Consider the following 14,482-nt stretch of genomic DNA (forward strand, 5'->3'; position numbering starts at 1 on the left):
ATGGCAAGGTGAAAGTCACAGGTGGAATTGTCCCTATCACCTCTCCCACACCCTGATCTCCTTTTACAACAAAGAGCAAGCATCCTCTACAACAAAGCCTTTGGCTGGTGTCAGTGCCTGGCTGGGAGGAAGTAACCGTTGTTTTTACTGTGTTTAATTTCACTCCTGCCGTCTGTTCACGGCACCAGTGATCAGGTTCTCTGCCAGTGGGAGTGATAGAAAGTTACCTTTTTAAAGTAAATTTCTTGGAACCCAAAAAACAAGCCAAGTTAAATAAAAATACAAAATATGGGGCCAGGCGCGGTGGCTCATGCCTGTAATCCCAGCACTTTGGGAGGCTGAGGCGGTGGATCACCTGAGGTCAGGAGTTTGAGACCAGCCTGCCCAACAAGGTGAAACCCCATCTCTACTAAAAATACAAAAATTAGCCAGGCGTGGTGGCAGGCACCTGTAGTCCCAGCTACTCGGGAGGCTGAGACAGAAGAATTGCTTGAACCTGGGAGGCGGAGGTTGCAGTGAGCCGAGATCACACCACCACTGCACTCCAGCCTGGGTGACGGAGCGAGATGCCATTTCAAAAGAAAAACAAAATATGTACTGGTACCAGTACACAGTAGGAAGGTGGGCAAAACTTGGGAAGGGGGGTATTCAAAGGACAGGGTTTGGGAAATGCTGGATCAAGGTCGGGGAAGAAGGAGAACTGAGAGGCTGTTATAATTTATAGAAGTGCTTCTCAGAGTGGGGGCCTGCAGCCAGGCGCCGTGGCTCATGCCTGTAACCTTAACACTTTGGGAGGTCGAGGCGGGAGGATTGCCTGAGCCCAGGAGTTCGAGTCCAGCTTGTGCAACATAGTGAGACGCTGTCTCTACAAAAAATTTAAAAATTAGCTGGTGTCCTCTCAATGTGTCTTGTCCTCTCCATGTTTCTAAAATAAAGGAAGAAAGGCCCAGCGCAGTGGCGTACACCTATAATCTCAGCACTTTGGGAGGCCAAGGTGGGCAGATCACTTGAGGTCAGGAGTTCGAGACCAGCCTGGCTAACATGGCAAAACCTTGTTTCTACTGGAAATACAAAAATTCGCTAGGCGTGGTGGTGCACGCCTGTAATCCCAGCTACTTGGGAGGCTGAGGGAGGAGAACCGCTTGAGCCTGGGAGGCAGAGGCTGCAGTGAGCCAAGATCACACACTGCACTCCAGCCTGGGTGACAGAGCGAGACTCCATCTCAAATAAATAAATAAATAAATAAATAAATAAATAAATAAAAATACATAAATACATAAAATAAAAGAAGAAAAAAAATTAGCCAGGCGTGGTAGGGCACACCTGTAATTCCAGCTTCTTGGGAGGTAGAAGACTTGAGCCCAGGAGGTTGTGGCTGCAGTGAACAGTGTTCACGCCATGGCACTCCAACCTGAACAACAGAGTGAGACCCTGTCTCAAAAAAAAAAGTGGGTTCCTGGCCTGGAAGCACCTGAGGACTCATAGAAATGCAGGTTTTCAGGCTTCCCTGGAGACCTGGATCAGAAGCTGTGGGGTGGGGCTGGCAGTCTGTTGTAACAAAGCATCCTGTTATCCTAGAAAGCTAAAGAAGGCTTGCCCTGGGGCCCTGGCACAAAGGTGGGGCATGGAGGGCTGGCTACTGGGGTCAGCGTGGAGCTGTGTGGACGGTTCTGGTTATAGGGCCTGGTGTGACCAGAAAGAAGTCACGAGTGACCTGGGAGCTGAAAGACCACCTCCCTCCAAAATCAGGAAGGCCCCTTAAGAACAAGTTGTTGGCATATTTGGAAGGCTTTCTTCCAGAAGAACACTCAGCCCTTTGGCACTTTGTGCTGAAGCTGTGACGCCCTGATGCTCCAGGGCCTGAGTCAGTGTCCTGAGGATGCTGGCACCCTCCTTCAGAGCACGTTTCATGCCCCTATGTGCCTGGGAAGAGCCAGCTACGCACATTTACTTATAACCCCTGAAGGGGTGAGCTGTTTCCTCAAGGGCATTGAAGACACCTCTATGATGTGTGTCCATCTTCCCTGCCATCTCTCCCTCCTGCCCCAGGCCTGCTGCCCACACAGCCAGTCCGTTCTCCCCGGGAGGGAAGACACGGTTTATTCCCCGGGACCTGCGAGGCTGGGGCTGCCCTGGGACTGAGAAGGTATTTTCAGCTGGGCCTTGGCATCGCAGGACAAAGTGCTCTCTCAGACTTGGGATGAACTGGGCCCTGTCTAGGAGAGTCGTGTGCGGGTCCAAGGGGGAGGCCCCGCCGCCAGCTGGACTTTATCTGGGGCCTGACACATCGCAGTTCACTTTGAAGGCTGCTGAGCCGGGGCCCCAGGCCTGTTTCAGCTCTGAGACTCCTGAGGGAAAGGCCCCGGGATTTTCTCTTGCATAATGGTGTGCTCTCTCCTTGGACCACTCCTGCCCTCATAATCCAGTCTTCAAACAGAGGTCAGAGCAACATCAAATTTTTTTTTTATAATTTCTTGTTGATGCTTAACATACCGGGGAAGAGGGCACAGCCGTCTCTGTACCAGCAGAGAGATTTTCACAAAGCGCCGTAGCCCCGGTCACAGCAGAGCCTGGCCAGCCCCCAGAAGCCCCCCAGGCCCCTCTCACTGCCCCCGCACCCCCCAAGGTAGTCATTTCCGGACTTCTAAGGGCACAGGCTGGGTTTGCCTGGTTTGGACTTGACTTAAATGAAACCATGCGTGTTGAATCCCCGGAGTCTGGCCCCTTCTGTTGGTTGAGCACCGTGTCTGCGGGGTTTGTCTGTGCTGTTGTGTGTTGCAAGGCTTTCGCGACACAAACCAGACCCTGTCACCGCCCGACTTCCCTCCCTCGAGGGCCCTCTTTGCATTTAGAGCAAAACCAAGAGTCCTCACCGTGGCCTTCAAGGCTGCTCACCACCTGGCCCTGGCTGCCTCCTGACCCCATTCCTCCCCAGCTTCACGGGCTTTTCGCCTGTCCTCGGTCACGGTCACGCCTCGACTGTGACCCCTTCTGAGGCTTTGTCCTTGCCCTTCCTGCTGCCTGCAGTGCCCTTTCTTTTTTTTTTTTTTTTTTTCTTTTTTCTGAGAAGGAGTCTCACTCTGTTGCTCAGGCTGGAGTGCAGTGGTGCGATCTCAGCTCTTTGCAACCTTCACCTCCCGGGTTCAAGCGATTCTCTTGCCTCAGCCTCCCAAGTAGCTGGGACTACAGGCAGGTGCCACCACGCCCAGCTAATTCTTGTATTTTTAGTAGAGACAGGGTTTCACCATGTTGGCCAGGCTGGTCTCGAACTCCTGACCTCAGGTGATCTGCCCTTCTCGGCCTCCCAAAGTGCTGGGATTACAGGTGCGAGCCGCCGCACCGGGCCTACAGTGCCCTTTCTTTAAGAGCTCAGCAGGACCTTGCCGTCTACCCCAACCAGAGTGGTTCTGCCCCCCTCCTCTGTTCATCTTCGCCATCCGTGTGTCCGGGATGTCCTGCTCACACCTTCTGTATTTACCTGTCCGCTGCCCGTTTGTTTACTCTCTGTCTCCTCCCAGTCCCGAGGGCAGATTCGGTCTTTTTCACTTGCAGATCGCAAGGACTCCTGGGATTTTCACCTGCAGAGTGCTGTGGAGGTTCCGCAGCCGGCTCTCGACTCATCTTCGCGGATGTCACCTGTCAGTGAATCACGCTTCTCAGGCAGGGAGACTGGCCCGGGCTGCCAGCCCTGGAGCCCAGCACAGAGATGACCTGGGGCCCTGAATTTACTCAGGAGGAGAAGGGAAAGAAACATCATTAAACACCATTAAGTTCCTGGGATTCTGTCACTGGGCCCTTTATAAACATGATCCTGGGTAGTCATAGCACCCTTCCTCCCCTAGCCATGGAAGAAACTCAGGGCCTCATGCATGAGTGAGGAATTAGAGGTTTGAGGAAGTTGAGGCAAGCCCAGCTCCATGCAGTGGAGGCAGAATTCGAACCCAGAGCTGCCCATTCTTCTCTATGCCTTTCCGCATTGCCTTCTGGGAGTCCGTAATTCCTTTCCCTTCGGAGAGGGAGGGCTCCTGCTGTTTATCTTTTAAAGCTTTGCTGGGAACATTGTTTCCAGGGAAACAGCCACACGTCTTCAAGAAGGGAGAAAGGTGCCCCAGGAGTTATGTCCTGGGGTTTTAAAGAATGTATTAATTTATTACCTGGTCCCTTAAAAGTGACTTTTCTTGTATATCACCTTGGCTTGCATCGAATGCACCTGCTTTTCAGTTTTTTTTCACATAGTAGATTAAATAAGAGTTTGTTGAATGACTATTTTCTTTTTGTCCAAAATTTTGTATATTCTTAGCATAGTATGTAAACAATGAAAAGCATTGTATAGTTTTTTTGCTCAATTAAGCATCCAGACATATTGTCTCAGAAATCCCATAAAAATATATCTTTTGTTAATTAGCTGGACGTGGTGGTGCATGCCTGTAGTCCCAGCTACTCGGGAGGCTAAGGCAGAAGAATCGCTTAAACCCAGGAGGCAAAGGTTGCAGTGAGCCGAGATCTTACCACTGTACTCCATCCTGGGGACAGAACAAGACTCCGTCTCAAAAAGAAAAAAAAAAAAAGAATATTATCTTTTGTTGAGGTGACAGGAGGAGAGAAGGTGCCTTGTGGGGCTGGTGTCGCCTTTAAGCTGAGTGGACTGTTGGCTGTCCTGGGGAGATGGGGAATTCAGCACGGTGCAGGCAGCAGCTAGGGAAGGAGCTGGAGCTGGACTGTGGCCTCCCTTGGGTCTGGCTTTAATCCTGCCAAGAAGGGTTTAAGGAAAACTGCCAGGCTGCAGTGAGTAGGGGAGAAAGGGCCCCCACTCACTGCGTGGTGCTTACCCAGGCGCTCTAACGGGATGTTCTGCTCAGTCAAGGGATCTGCCAGAGACACAAACGGGGGGAGTGGAGTACCCCTCCTTCCAGCCACTGCTTCATTCCTGGAATTTCTGGGTGGTTTGTGGGTATGACTCTGATCTGCCCTTGGCCTCTTGCTCAGATCTGAGTTCTCCTTTGATACTTGTGAGGAAGGGTAGAGCCTAGAGAACACCCCGATCCCCAGGCTTCTGGGGTCAGCTGCTCTCCTGTGGACCATGGTTCTCAGCTGAGTCGTGCGGGGCCACAGGTCAGAACTGCCCTGACGTTTAGGAGAGTCGCTGTGTGGACGACCCAGGACTGGTAAGTGACCAGGGCGTAGTGAATGAATCGACATTGTCCTCAGGCCTTCTGTGTGACCACAGGCAAGTTGCTTATCTTTTTTAAGCCTCAGTTTCATCGTCTGTAAAATAGGGCTATTGTCACAGTGGCCTCATCAGTTTGTGGACCACATGAAATGTTCAGTGCAGGAGTAGAGGGCCCAGGCCACGCCTGCGGCAGCCCCTTCCTCATCCTGCATTGGCGTGGGTTTGGTGATGAACATTTGCTGGGGGCATAAAGTTGATTGAACAAGGCTCAGTGCTGGCCAATGGTGAACTGCAGCCAGCTTGGACTGGCTCATACCAGCTCTTGAGAGCTGATAGTTACATTTTCAGGGCCAGCGTAGTGGCTCACACCTGTAATCCCAACACTTTGGGAGGCTGAGGTGGGAGGATCACTTAAGCTCGGGAGTTCGAGGGTGGCCTGGGCAACATAGTGAAACCCCGTTTCTACTATAAATACAAAATTAGCTGTGCCTGGTGTTGCACACCTGTAGTCCCAGCGACTTGGGAGGCTGAGATGGGAGGATCGTTTGAGCCTGGGAGGTTGAGGCTGCAGTGAGATATGATTGCACACTGCACTCTAGCCTGGGTAATAGAGAGACCCTGCCTCAAAACAAATAAATAAATAAAATTCAGTAAAAAATGGATTGCGAACCAGTTCAACACAACCAGCATTAAACGTTAGATTATAAAAACTTACAGTTAAGTTATATTCCGGGCATGGTGGCTCATGCCTGTAATCTTGGCACTTTGGGAGGCCGAGGCGGGTGGATTGCCTGAGGTCAGGAGTTCAAGACCAGCCTGACCAATATGGGAAACCCTGTCTCTACTAAAAATACAAAAATTAGCCAGGCGTGGTGGCATGCACCTGTAGTCCCAGCTACTCCGGAGGTTGAGACAGGAGAATTGCTTGAACCCAGGCGGTGGAGGTTGCAGTGAGCTGAGATCATGCTATTGCACTCTAGCCTCAGCCTGGGCTACAGAGTGAGACTCTGTCTTAAAAAAAAAAAAAAAAAAAAGAGTCATATTTAAAAAGAAGGTAATAAATACTTAAAACCTATCACTTTTGACTTTTTTCCTGCATTTTACTGTGGCCTCTGCTCTTGAGATTATCAGTGTCTATGGGATCTGCATGATGGAAAGGCTGCGTGACCGCATGCTTCTGGGGATCTCTTTCCAGAAACTCCATGCTCGGTGACTTCACACTGGTTGCTTGAAGTTGGCCATGGTGGGAGTATTTACACCGAGGGAATTGGCAAACACCGCAAGGCAGGCTGGTTTATGCTTGGTTTTTGTTTTGGAAGCTGGTGGTGAACGATTTACCATCCCACCACTGTTCCAGCCCTTGAGAAGCTCGGGGTCCAGGGAGGGAGGCTGAGTCAGAGCAGCTGCAATCCTGGGTGGGGAGCCCAGGGCCGGGGGTGCCCATGGGCCTGTCAACTCAGCTGAGACGCAGCCATGGAAGAGGACAGAGCTCCATGACAGAAAATGACATCTGACAAGATAACCTCGGCGTGAATCACCAAATACATTTGCATGGGTGGCACCTGGCCAGGTGGTGACATGAATCCCCCAGACCTGGCGCATGACATCTTGGACATCTGGGGGAAAATGGCCAATGCTCAAGGTATATACTGAGCTAATAAGCGTTTCAAATTCAGTAGAGGGTCCCCTGCCATCCCCCAAGCATTGGACATTTAACAGATTTTTTTTCCTTTTTTCTTTTGAGATAGAGTCGCCCAGGCTGGAAAGCAGTAGCACGATCTACAGTCTCCATCTCCCAGGCTCAGGCGATCCTCCCATCTCAGCCCCTCCACGAGTAGCTGGGACTACAGGCATGTGGCACCGTGCTTGGCTAATTTTTTTATTATTATTAATTTTACTAGAGACAGGATCTCACCATGTTGCCCAGGCTGGTCTCAAACTCCTGAGCTCAAGCGATCCTCCCAGCTCAACATCCCAAAGTGCTGGGATTATAGATGTGAGTCACCGCACCTGGCCTAATAGGATTTTTATTTTTTTTAATTTTTAAATTTTCAAATTTTTAATTTTTTGAGTCTTGCCGTGTCACCCAGGCTGGAGTGCAGAGGCACGATCTCGGCTCACTGCAACCTCCACCTCCCAGATTCAAGTGATTTTCCTGCCTCAGCCTCCTGAGTAGCTGGAACTACAGACACGCACCACCACACCTGGCTAAGTTTTGTACTTTTAGTAAAGATGGGGTTTCACCACATTGGCCAGGCTGCTCTTGAACTCCTGACCTCAGGTGATCCACCCACCTTGGCCTCCCAAAGTTCTGGGATTGCAGGCGTGAGCCACCATGTCCAGCCGGATTTTTAAACATTGGATTTTGTTAAGGCAAACGTGGGCTTTGAAATAATATGAAGAGAGAATTGTCTGTTCATAGCATTCCACATTATTAACTGCAACCTTCTAAAATCCCTTCAAACGATGCATTTTTGGAGGCTCTGGCACAGCCTCCTTATGATAACAGGCAGTGCACTGACTGGGGACTGAAGTTCAGGACCTTTTTCCTTCCTCACAGCCGTAGGGCCTGTCACTCCCCTCCACCCACAGACGTGAACTCAAGAAGCTCGGTGCTGTGTCCAAGATGACACAGGCTTGGGCAAGGCCAAGGGCCAGTGACGGGCAAGGTCAAGAATTGAACCCAGGTCTCTCTTCCCCGAGAGCCCATGCTGCAGTCAGTAAAGAAGCAGCCCAAATCAGATGTAGTCCTTATATGGCTTTTCTGATCTAGCTGGGAGCAGGAGGGGGCCACACAGTCATCCCGTAAATATTTATCAAACACTGACTTAGACATCGACGCTTCGGCAGTGAACGAGACCCGCAGGTCTGCGGTATGATTACACTGGAGGTTTCTAGGAAGCCGTGCTCCTCGGGCTGAGTCTTAGCAATGAGCAGGAATTCATCTCCCCGGCCTGGGCCAGTGGAGCGGGGCATGTCGGGGTCATGGGATGAGCTGTGGGAACAGCATGTGCAAAAGCAGGGAGCTTGGCACAGGCTGGGAGCTGACGGCTGACAGGCTAAGTCCCGAGATTCATCTTTCTGGCAGATTCTCCTAAACACAAGGCACTTGCAGCCCAGGCCAATGACGCAATGAGCTTCAGCCCAGCTCCTTCTCCCTCACTCACTTCTGAGTGTTGAGTACGATGGCGCCCAAGAGATAACCATCAGGGAGACCCCTCGCTAAACTTGGACACATGGTTTGGTGATCCCCTAAATGTCCACAAAGCCTTGGCCAGGGTAGAGGGGTGCGGTTGGAGAGCTCATAGTGCAAACAAGCTGTGTTGAAAGTCCTCCAAACTTTTGGCAAGTTTGAGTTCAAGTCTTGGTTTCACTTTAAACTAGGCACACAGTCTCCTAAATGCCAGTCTCCTGGACTCAGTTGCACTTTCTGTAAAATGGGGCTGAAAACAGCTGCCTCCCTGCTAGAGTCCAAATGCATCTCAAAGCTCTGGGCAGCGCGGGAGAAATGTGGCTCCCGTCGCTTTGATTCGCCAGCTGTGGGTCTCACCATTGACCCTGGGACCTGAAAGCTCTGTCCGTTCCCCTCCCAGCCTCTGCTGTGTGCTGAAATCTGGTGTGTTTTCATGAGGTCTCGGAGCCGTTATCTTACTTGTGGTCTTATGGGCTCAGTTTTGCAACTCTGGCAAAAGAGAACAAAATCTTCCGGAGAGCATTTCTGCTGTGTTGTCCCGCGGTCCCCAGTGATATTTCATTATCAATGAGTGGCTGAGTGGACAGGATGCAGGGGCATCTCTCTAGGAGTGACGCATGCACCCGGCCCTGCCTGGGAGCATCAGGGGTAGAAGAGCAGAGTTAGAGTGGGAGCCTCACTCCCCGGGTACTGAAGTGCACTCGGGGCAGCCACCAAAGCGTGAGCTCTTCCAGGACGCTAGGAGGGCACTCTGCAGGGGGCATCCATCTGCCAGAGGTCAGAGGTCACAGATCAGCTCATCATATCTGGGTCAAAGGCGAGTGGGCAGCACCGATGGTGGTGGGGGGGCGTGTTTGTGTTGGTGGAGCGTCACCATGATGCGAGGGTCTCCGTCGTCTCCCATGGGGGGACACATTGGTGCCTTCTCATCAACAGAGGCACCACGTGACCCGGGAGGCCCGTGCCCTGACTCCCCCAGCCCAGCAGCCTTCCCAGGAGGCAGAAGAGGGTGGAAGAGAACTTTAGGGCAAGATTCGGTTGTTTGGTTTGGGAGCCCCCTTCCCCCTGCATGGGTTGGTGGGGGTGCTTGGGATTTTCACATCCAGAGGGAAGCCCACTCCGCGGGAGGCAGCAGGGCACTAAGCCAAGGGCACACCTGGGCCTCGAGGTTAGAAGAGCTGCGTTCCAGCTCCAGACTTGCTGCTCGTCCTGGGCAGGTTCCTTAAATTCCATGGACTTCAGCCTCCTCATGTGTAGAGTGGGAGTGATGGAGCCCAGACTCTGGAAAGTCAGGAGGGTGAGAGGAGGTCACGGAGGTCAGGCGCTCACACCACGACGGGCGCAGGGCAGGTCTTCCCCGGCGGCCCCCTTCGCCCTGAGGGTTGCTGGCGTGAGCCCCTTCTTGACGTTGGCAAGCCCAGGACCACTTGGAGGTCCATCCCATTTGGAAAGAGTTTGTGTGTTTTCATTGTCAATGGAAAAGGGGTGGAAGTGCTTCGGTCCCGGTTCCGACTGAGCTGTCTCAGAAGTGAGGGTAGAATGGGCAGTGTGGGCCGGGGCTGCCGGGCACTGCCCCTGTGAACTGGGCCTCGGCCAATTGGTTTGTGGCTTTGGCAGATGGCACCAACCAGGTTCCAGCCAGGACCCTGGCCTTGGCCTCCTAACGTGCCTGTCTGCCTCCTTCGTGTCTCCTCTTTACAATAGCCAGGGGCATATTTGGAAACAGTCCTGTCCACCCATGTGTTATCTGATGCGTGTTGGTCTGTTAAGCCGGCTACAGCAAAGTACCACAAGCTTCCACAATAGGAATTTAGATTCCCACAGTTCTGGAGGCCAGAAGTCTAAGATCAAGGTGCTGGCGGGGCTGGTTTCTTCTGGGGTCTCTCTCTGTGGCTGGCAGACGGCGTCTGCTCCCTGTGTCCTCATGTGGTTGTCCTCTGCGTGTCTCGGTCCTAAACTCTTCTAGTAAGGACACCAGTCAGCTTGGTTAGGGCCCAACCTCATGGCCTCACATTACCTTAATCACCTCCGCAAAGGCCCCGTCTCCAAATACATCGCATTTGGAGGTCCTGGACATTAGGGCTCCAATGTGTGAGTTTGGGGAAAACCAGCTCAAACCCATAGCTGTGTGCTTGTTCCTGTGCACCCAGCACTGGGCTCTGGGGGTACAAACTGGAATGAGGTGCTGGCCCTTTTATGGTTACTTTTCTTTTTTTAATTTTTTTGAGGTGAAGTTTTGCTCTTGTCACCCAGGCTAGAGTGCAATGGCATGATCTCGGCTCACTGCAACCTCCACCTCCCAGGTTCAAGCAATTCTCCTGCCTCGGCCTGCCAAGTAGCTGGGATTACAGGCAGGCGCCACCACGCCCAACTAATTTTGTATTTTTAGTAGAGACGGGGTTTCTCCGTGTTGGCCAGGCTGATGTCGAACTTCTCAGGTGATCCACCTGCCTCGGCCTCCCAAAGTGCTGGGATTACAGGCGTGGGCCACCATGCCCGGCCTATGGTTACTTTTCTGCTCAAAATCTTCTGTGTTCTCCTGCGGCCCAAATGTAGTAGGAGCCATCCAGATCTGGAGGAGCCTCATCCCCTCCCAAGCAGGGACCCCCCGACCCACCCCCAGGCCCTCTGGGCTGAAGTCAAACCCAACCACTTTCAGACCCAACAGTACTGGCACACCACCCAGCATGGCAGGCCTGTGTTTCCCAGGCTGGCGGCTTTTGTGGTGCACATGAGGGCACTTGGAGAAACCCTTCCATTCCTCTCCCCTTTTCCTTCTGTTGTCTTCCAATGTGGAGGTTTCACTAAACCCCGTGGTTCTCCCAACTCTAAAGCTCCACCTGAGACTTCATAACTTCTCTTTGGAATCCTTGGAGAAGGACCAGCCTCTAAGCTGTGGAAGTCCCTTTAACATTCAGAACAAAGGCGGCCAGTCAGATCTCCTGGGATAGCTCATGCTGGCTCAGGAGGACATGCCAGAGGACTCATTTAAAAACAGCATTTGACTCCTCCTGTTTTCTCACTTTGGCATTTTGTTTTATTTTGTTAAGCACAGGTTGGCCCTCCCTAATCTGACAATCCAAAATCCGAAATGCTTCAAAATCCAAAACTTTTTGAGCACTGCCCTGAAGCCACGTGTGGAAAATTCCACACCTGACCTCATGTGATGGATTGCAGTCAAAACACAGTGAAAACTTTGTTCCATGCACAAAATTATTTTAACACGTTGGATAAAATTACCTTCAGGCTACATGTATAAGGTGTATCTCAAACATCAACAAATTTTGTGTTTAGATTGGGTCTTATCCCCAAGATATCTCATTATGTACATGCAAATCAGCGGAGCATCGTCATGACACCAGGAGGACACCCCGTGACGCCGATTACCGCACTCACAACCTCAACCCAGCGTCAGAGTTTTCTGGCGTCTCTTCTTTGAGCCTGGCCGCCTGCAGCTGGAAATGCTCATATATGGTGGTGTGACTAACCTGAGAGAGAGAGATCAGGGATCCTGAGAAGTTCTGCATTCTTGGTCTGCTTCCCAGCGGGACGAGTAAGCACGCAGAGGTCCTCCCCACGCAGCCCCGGGCTCGGCTTTGGAGGAGGGCAGCCCGTCTGGCCTGCTACAAAGCAAGCCAAGCCTCTCCTCTCCGCATGGGGTTATTTTTGTCTGAGGCGCAGGCTCAGTCAGGACCCTGGAGAGTTTCCAGGGGTCAGGAATGGGAACCACAGCATTCCCATAGCTCTTTGGCTCAGCCTCTGTCGCCTGTTGCCAACGTTTCTGCTTCCTGGGATGCCCGTCTTGGCCTCCATCCCCTCCAGGCCTTGATCTACATCTCCCCACCCCGGCCCCACCCGAGGATGCCCACCTTGCACTGCCACTGTCCCAGCCAACTTGACTGGTAAACACCTGGTTGGTGCTATGGGGGTGAAGACCAGGGAGGACTCATGTGAAGAACTGAGCCCCGTGGAGTTCCGAAGGGTCAGCCTGAGGCACGGCCACCACCCAACCCTCCAGACAGAGCTGCTTCTTCCGGCCCCCTAGGGCCTGGCACTGTCTTTAGAGTCAGCCTTGTCCTGCTATGTGGGGACTGCGGGTTTCCTCCTCCATCTCCCCGACCTAACTGAGCTCCTTGAGGCCAGGGACAGAGTCCTCTTCATCTTCGCATCCCCAGTCTCCATCTCAGAGTCCAGCACAAAATAAGGCGCTTGATGGAGGTGACTGGGTGGCCCCGACTCTCCCCTGCGAGGAAAGCAGAGAGGAGGGGTGTGTGTGGATGCACTCGTTCAAGCCCTTCCTTGTCTTCTTGGGCCAATAACATATATTTTTCAGATGGCAAGCCAGGAGGAGGGGGTCTGTGGTTCGTGACCCTATAATGGAGGGGAGGTAGTTGGCCCCCAGGGACAGAGGAGTCAAGGTAGCTTGCTGGAAAACTCTGGGTCTTTGTAATCATCATTTCGAATTTCAGCATCTCTGCTTACCGGGAGGCCGGCCTTGGGCTTGTCTTGTCTCCACACTAAGCCATAGCTTTCTTTTTTTTTTTTTTTTTTGAGACAGAGTCTCACTCTGTCGCCCAGGCTAGTGTGCAGTGGCGCAATCTCGGCTCACTGCAAGCTCTGCCTCCTGGGTTCACGCCATTCTCCCGCCTCAGCCTCCCAAGTAGCTGGGACTACAGGCGCGCGACACCACGCCCGGGTAATTTTTTGTATTTTTTAGTAGAGACAGGGTTTCATCGTGTTAGCCAGGATGTTCTCGATCTCCTGACCTTGTGATCCGCCCGCCTCGGCCTCCCAAAGTGCCGGGATTACAGGTGTGAGCCACCGCACCCGGCCAGCCACAGCTTTCTTATCTGTAAAATGGGGATGAGAACAGCCTGACCTCCTGGGTTGCCATGGTGATTGAGAATAACATAAACGACCGGCCTGTGTAGGTGCTGATGAAGGGTTTTCTGAGGGAACAAAAGGCTGAGGCCTTGGCTGGACGTGGTTCTGGGCAGCTGTGTCTTAGTGTGCAACAGATGTGCGGGTGGGGCCCGGGGCGAGGGCCGTGATAAGAGGAGCCATATGTCAACCACTGTTGGTAAACTGAGTCTGACTTCACTGGGACTAGAAGTTTGCTCTCAACGTTGGTCCATGGAGCATCCTTTGGTGATGGGAAATGACTTTAGCAATCCCCTTGGGGCAGGTGATAGAAGCTAATTTGTGCCTGAGATTCAGCTGAGTCCTGAATGAATAAGAGGTGCTGACTCATGATTAGAAAATGCAGGGACTCGCTCAAGGAAAACTTGAGCCCAGCAGGAACTCTCCTAGGTTATCCTCTTTGCAATCCTGACAGCTCGCCTCGCTGGAAACCCTGGGCGTAAATCCCAGCTCCACCACTTCCTGTCTGTGGGACCTTGCTTGTTTAGCTTCTGTGAGCCTCAGTTTCCACATCTGTAAAATGGAGAGAGTCGTGTGTGCTGCGTTCGCTGCTCCAGCCAGCGCTGTGACCGGCTCCTACTAATGCGACGTCTCCCACCACCCTCTGCTTCCTTTCAGAGCTCAAGCGCCCAGCTCTGCCCCAGGAGCCCAGGCTGCCCCGTGAGTCCCATAGTTGCTGCAGGAGTGGAGCCATGAGCTGCGTCCTGGGAGGTGTCATCCCCTTGGGGCTGCTGTTCCTGGTCTGCGGATCCCAAGGCTACCTCCTGCCCAACGTCACTCTCTTAGAGGAGCTGCTCAGCAAATACCAGCACAACGAGTCTCACTCCCGGGTCCGCAGAGCCATCCCCAGGGAGGACAAGGAGGAGATCCTGATGCTGCACAACAAGCTTCGGGGCCAGGTGCAGCCTCAGGCCTCCAACATGGAGTACATGGTGAGCGCCGGCTCCGGCCGCAGAGGCTGGCACCGGGGGTGGGGCCTGGGCCACCAGCCTGCTCTGTTCCCCAGCCAGTGCGTGTGATGGCTGGCTCAGGGTCTCCTCTGGCAGGGGAGGATCCCGGCTCTGTTCTGTTTTGTTTGTTTGTTTTGAGACAGGGTCTCACTCTGCCACTGACGCTGGAGTGCAATGGCACAATCGTCATGCCCTGAAACCTTAGACTCCCGGGGTTAAGCGATCCTGCTTCAGCCTCCCAAGTAGCTG

At 52.7% G+C, this 14,482-nt stretch overlaps 1 protein-coding gene across 1 annotated transcript in view; it reads left to right on the top strand.

The window, feature by feature from the left end:
• Positions 1 to 14,482, top strand: part of CRISPLD2 (cysteine rich secretory protein LCCL domain containing 2) — an 89,783-nt gene that overhangs the window by 4,548 nt on the left and 70,753 nt on the right. The window contains exon 2 of the mRNA XM_003820859.5: positions 13,902 to 14,215. Coding sequence (XP_003820907.4) covers positions 13,976 to 14,215 — 240 coding nt within the window. The 5' untranslated portion in view covers positions 13,902 to 13,975. The remainder of the gene's footprint in view (positions 1 to 13,901; positions 14,216 to 14,482) is intronic.

This window comes from Pan paniscus, chromosome 18 (genome assembly GCF_029289425.2).
Source record: "Pan paniscus chromosome 18, NHGRI_mPanPan1-v2.0_pri, whole genome shotgun sequence".
Classification (NCBI taxonomy): Eukaryota; Metazoa; Chordata; class Mammalia; order Primates; family Hominidae; genus Pan; species Pan paniscus.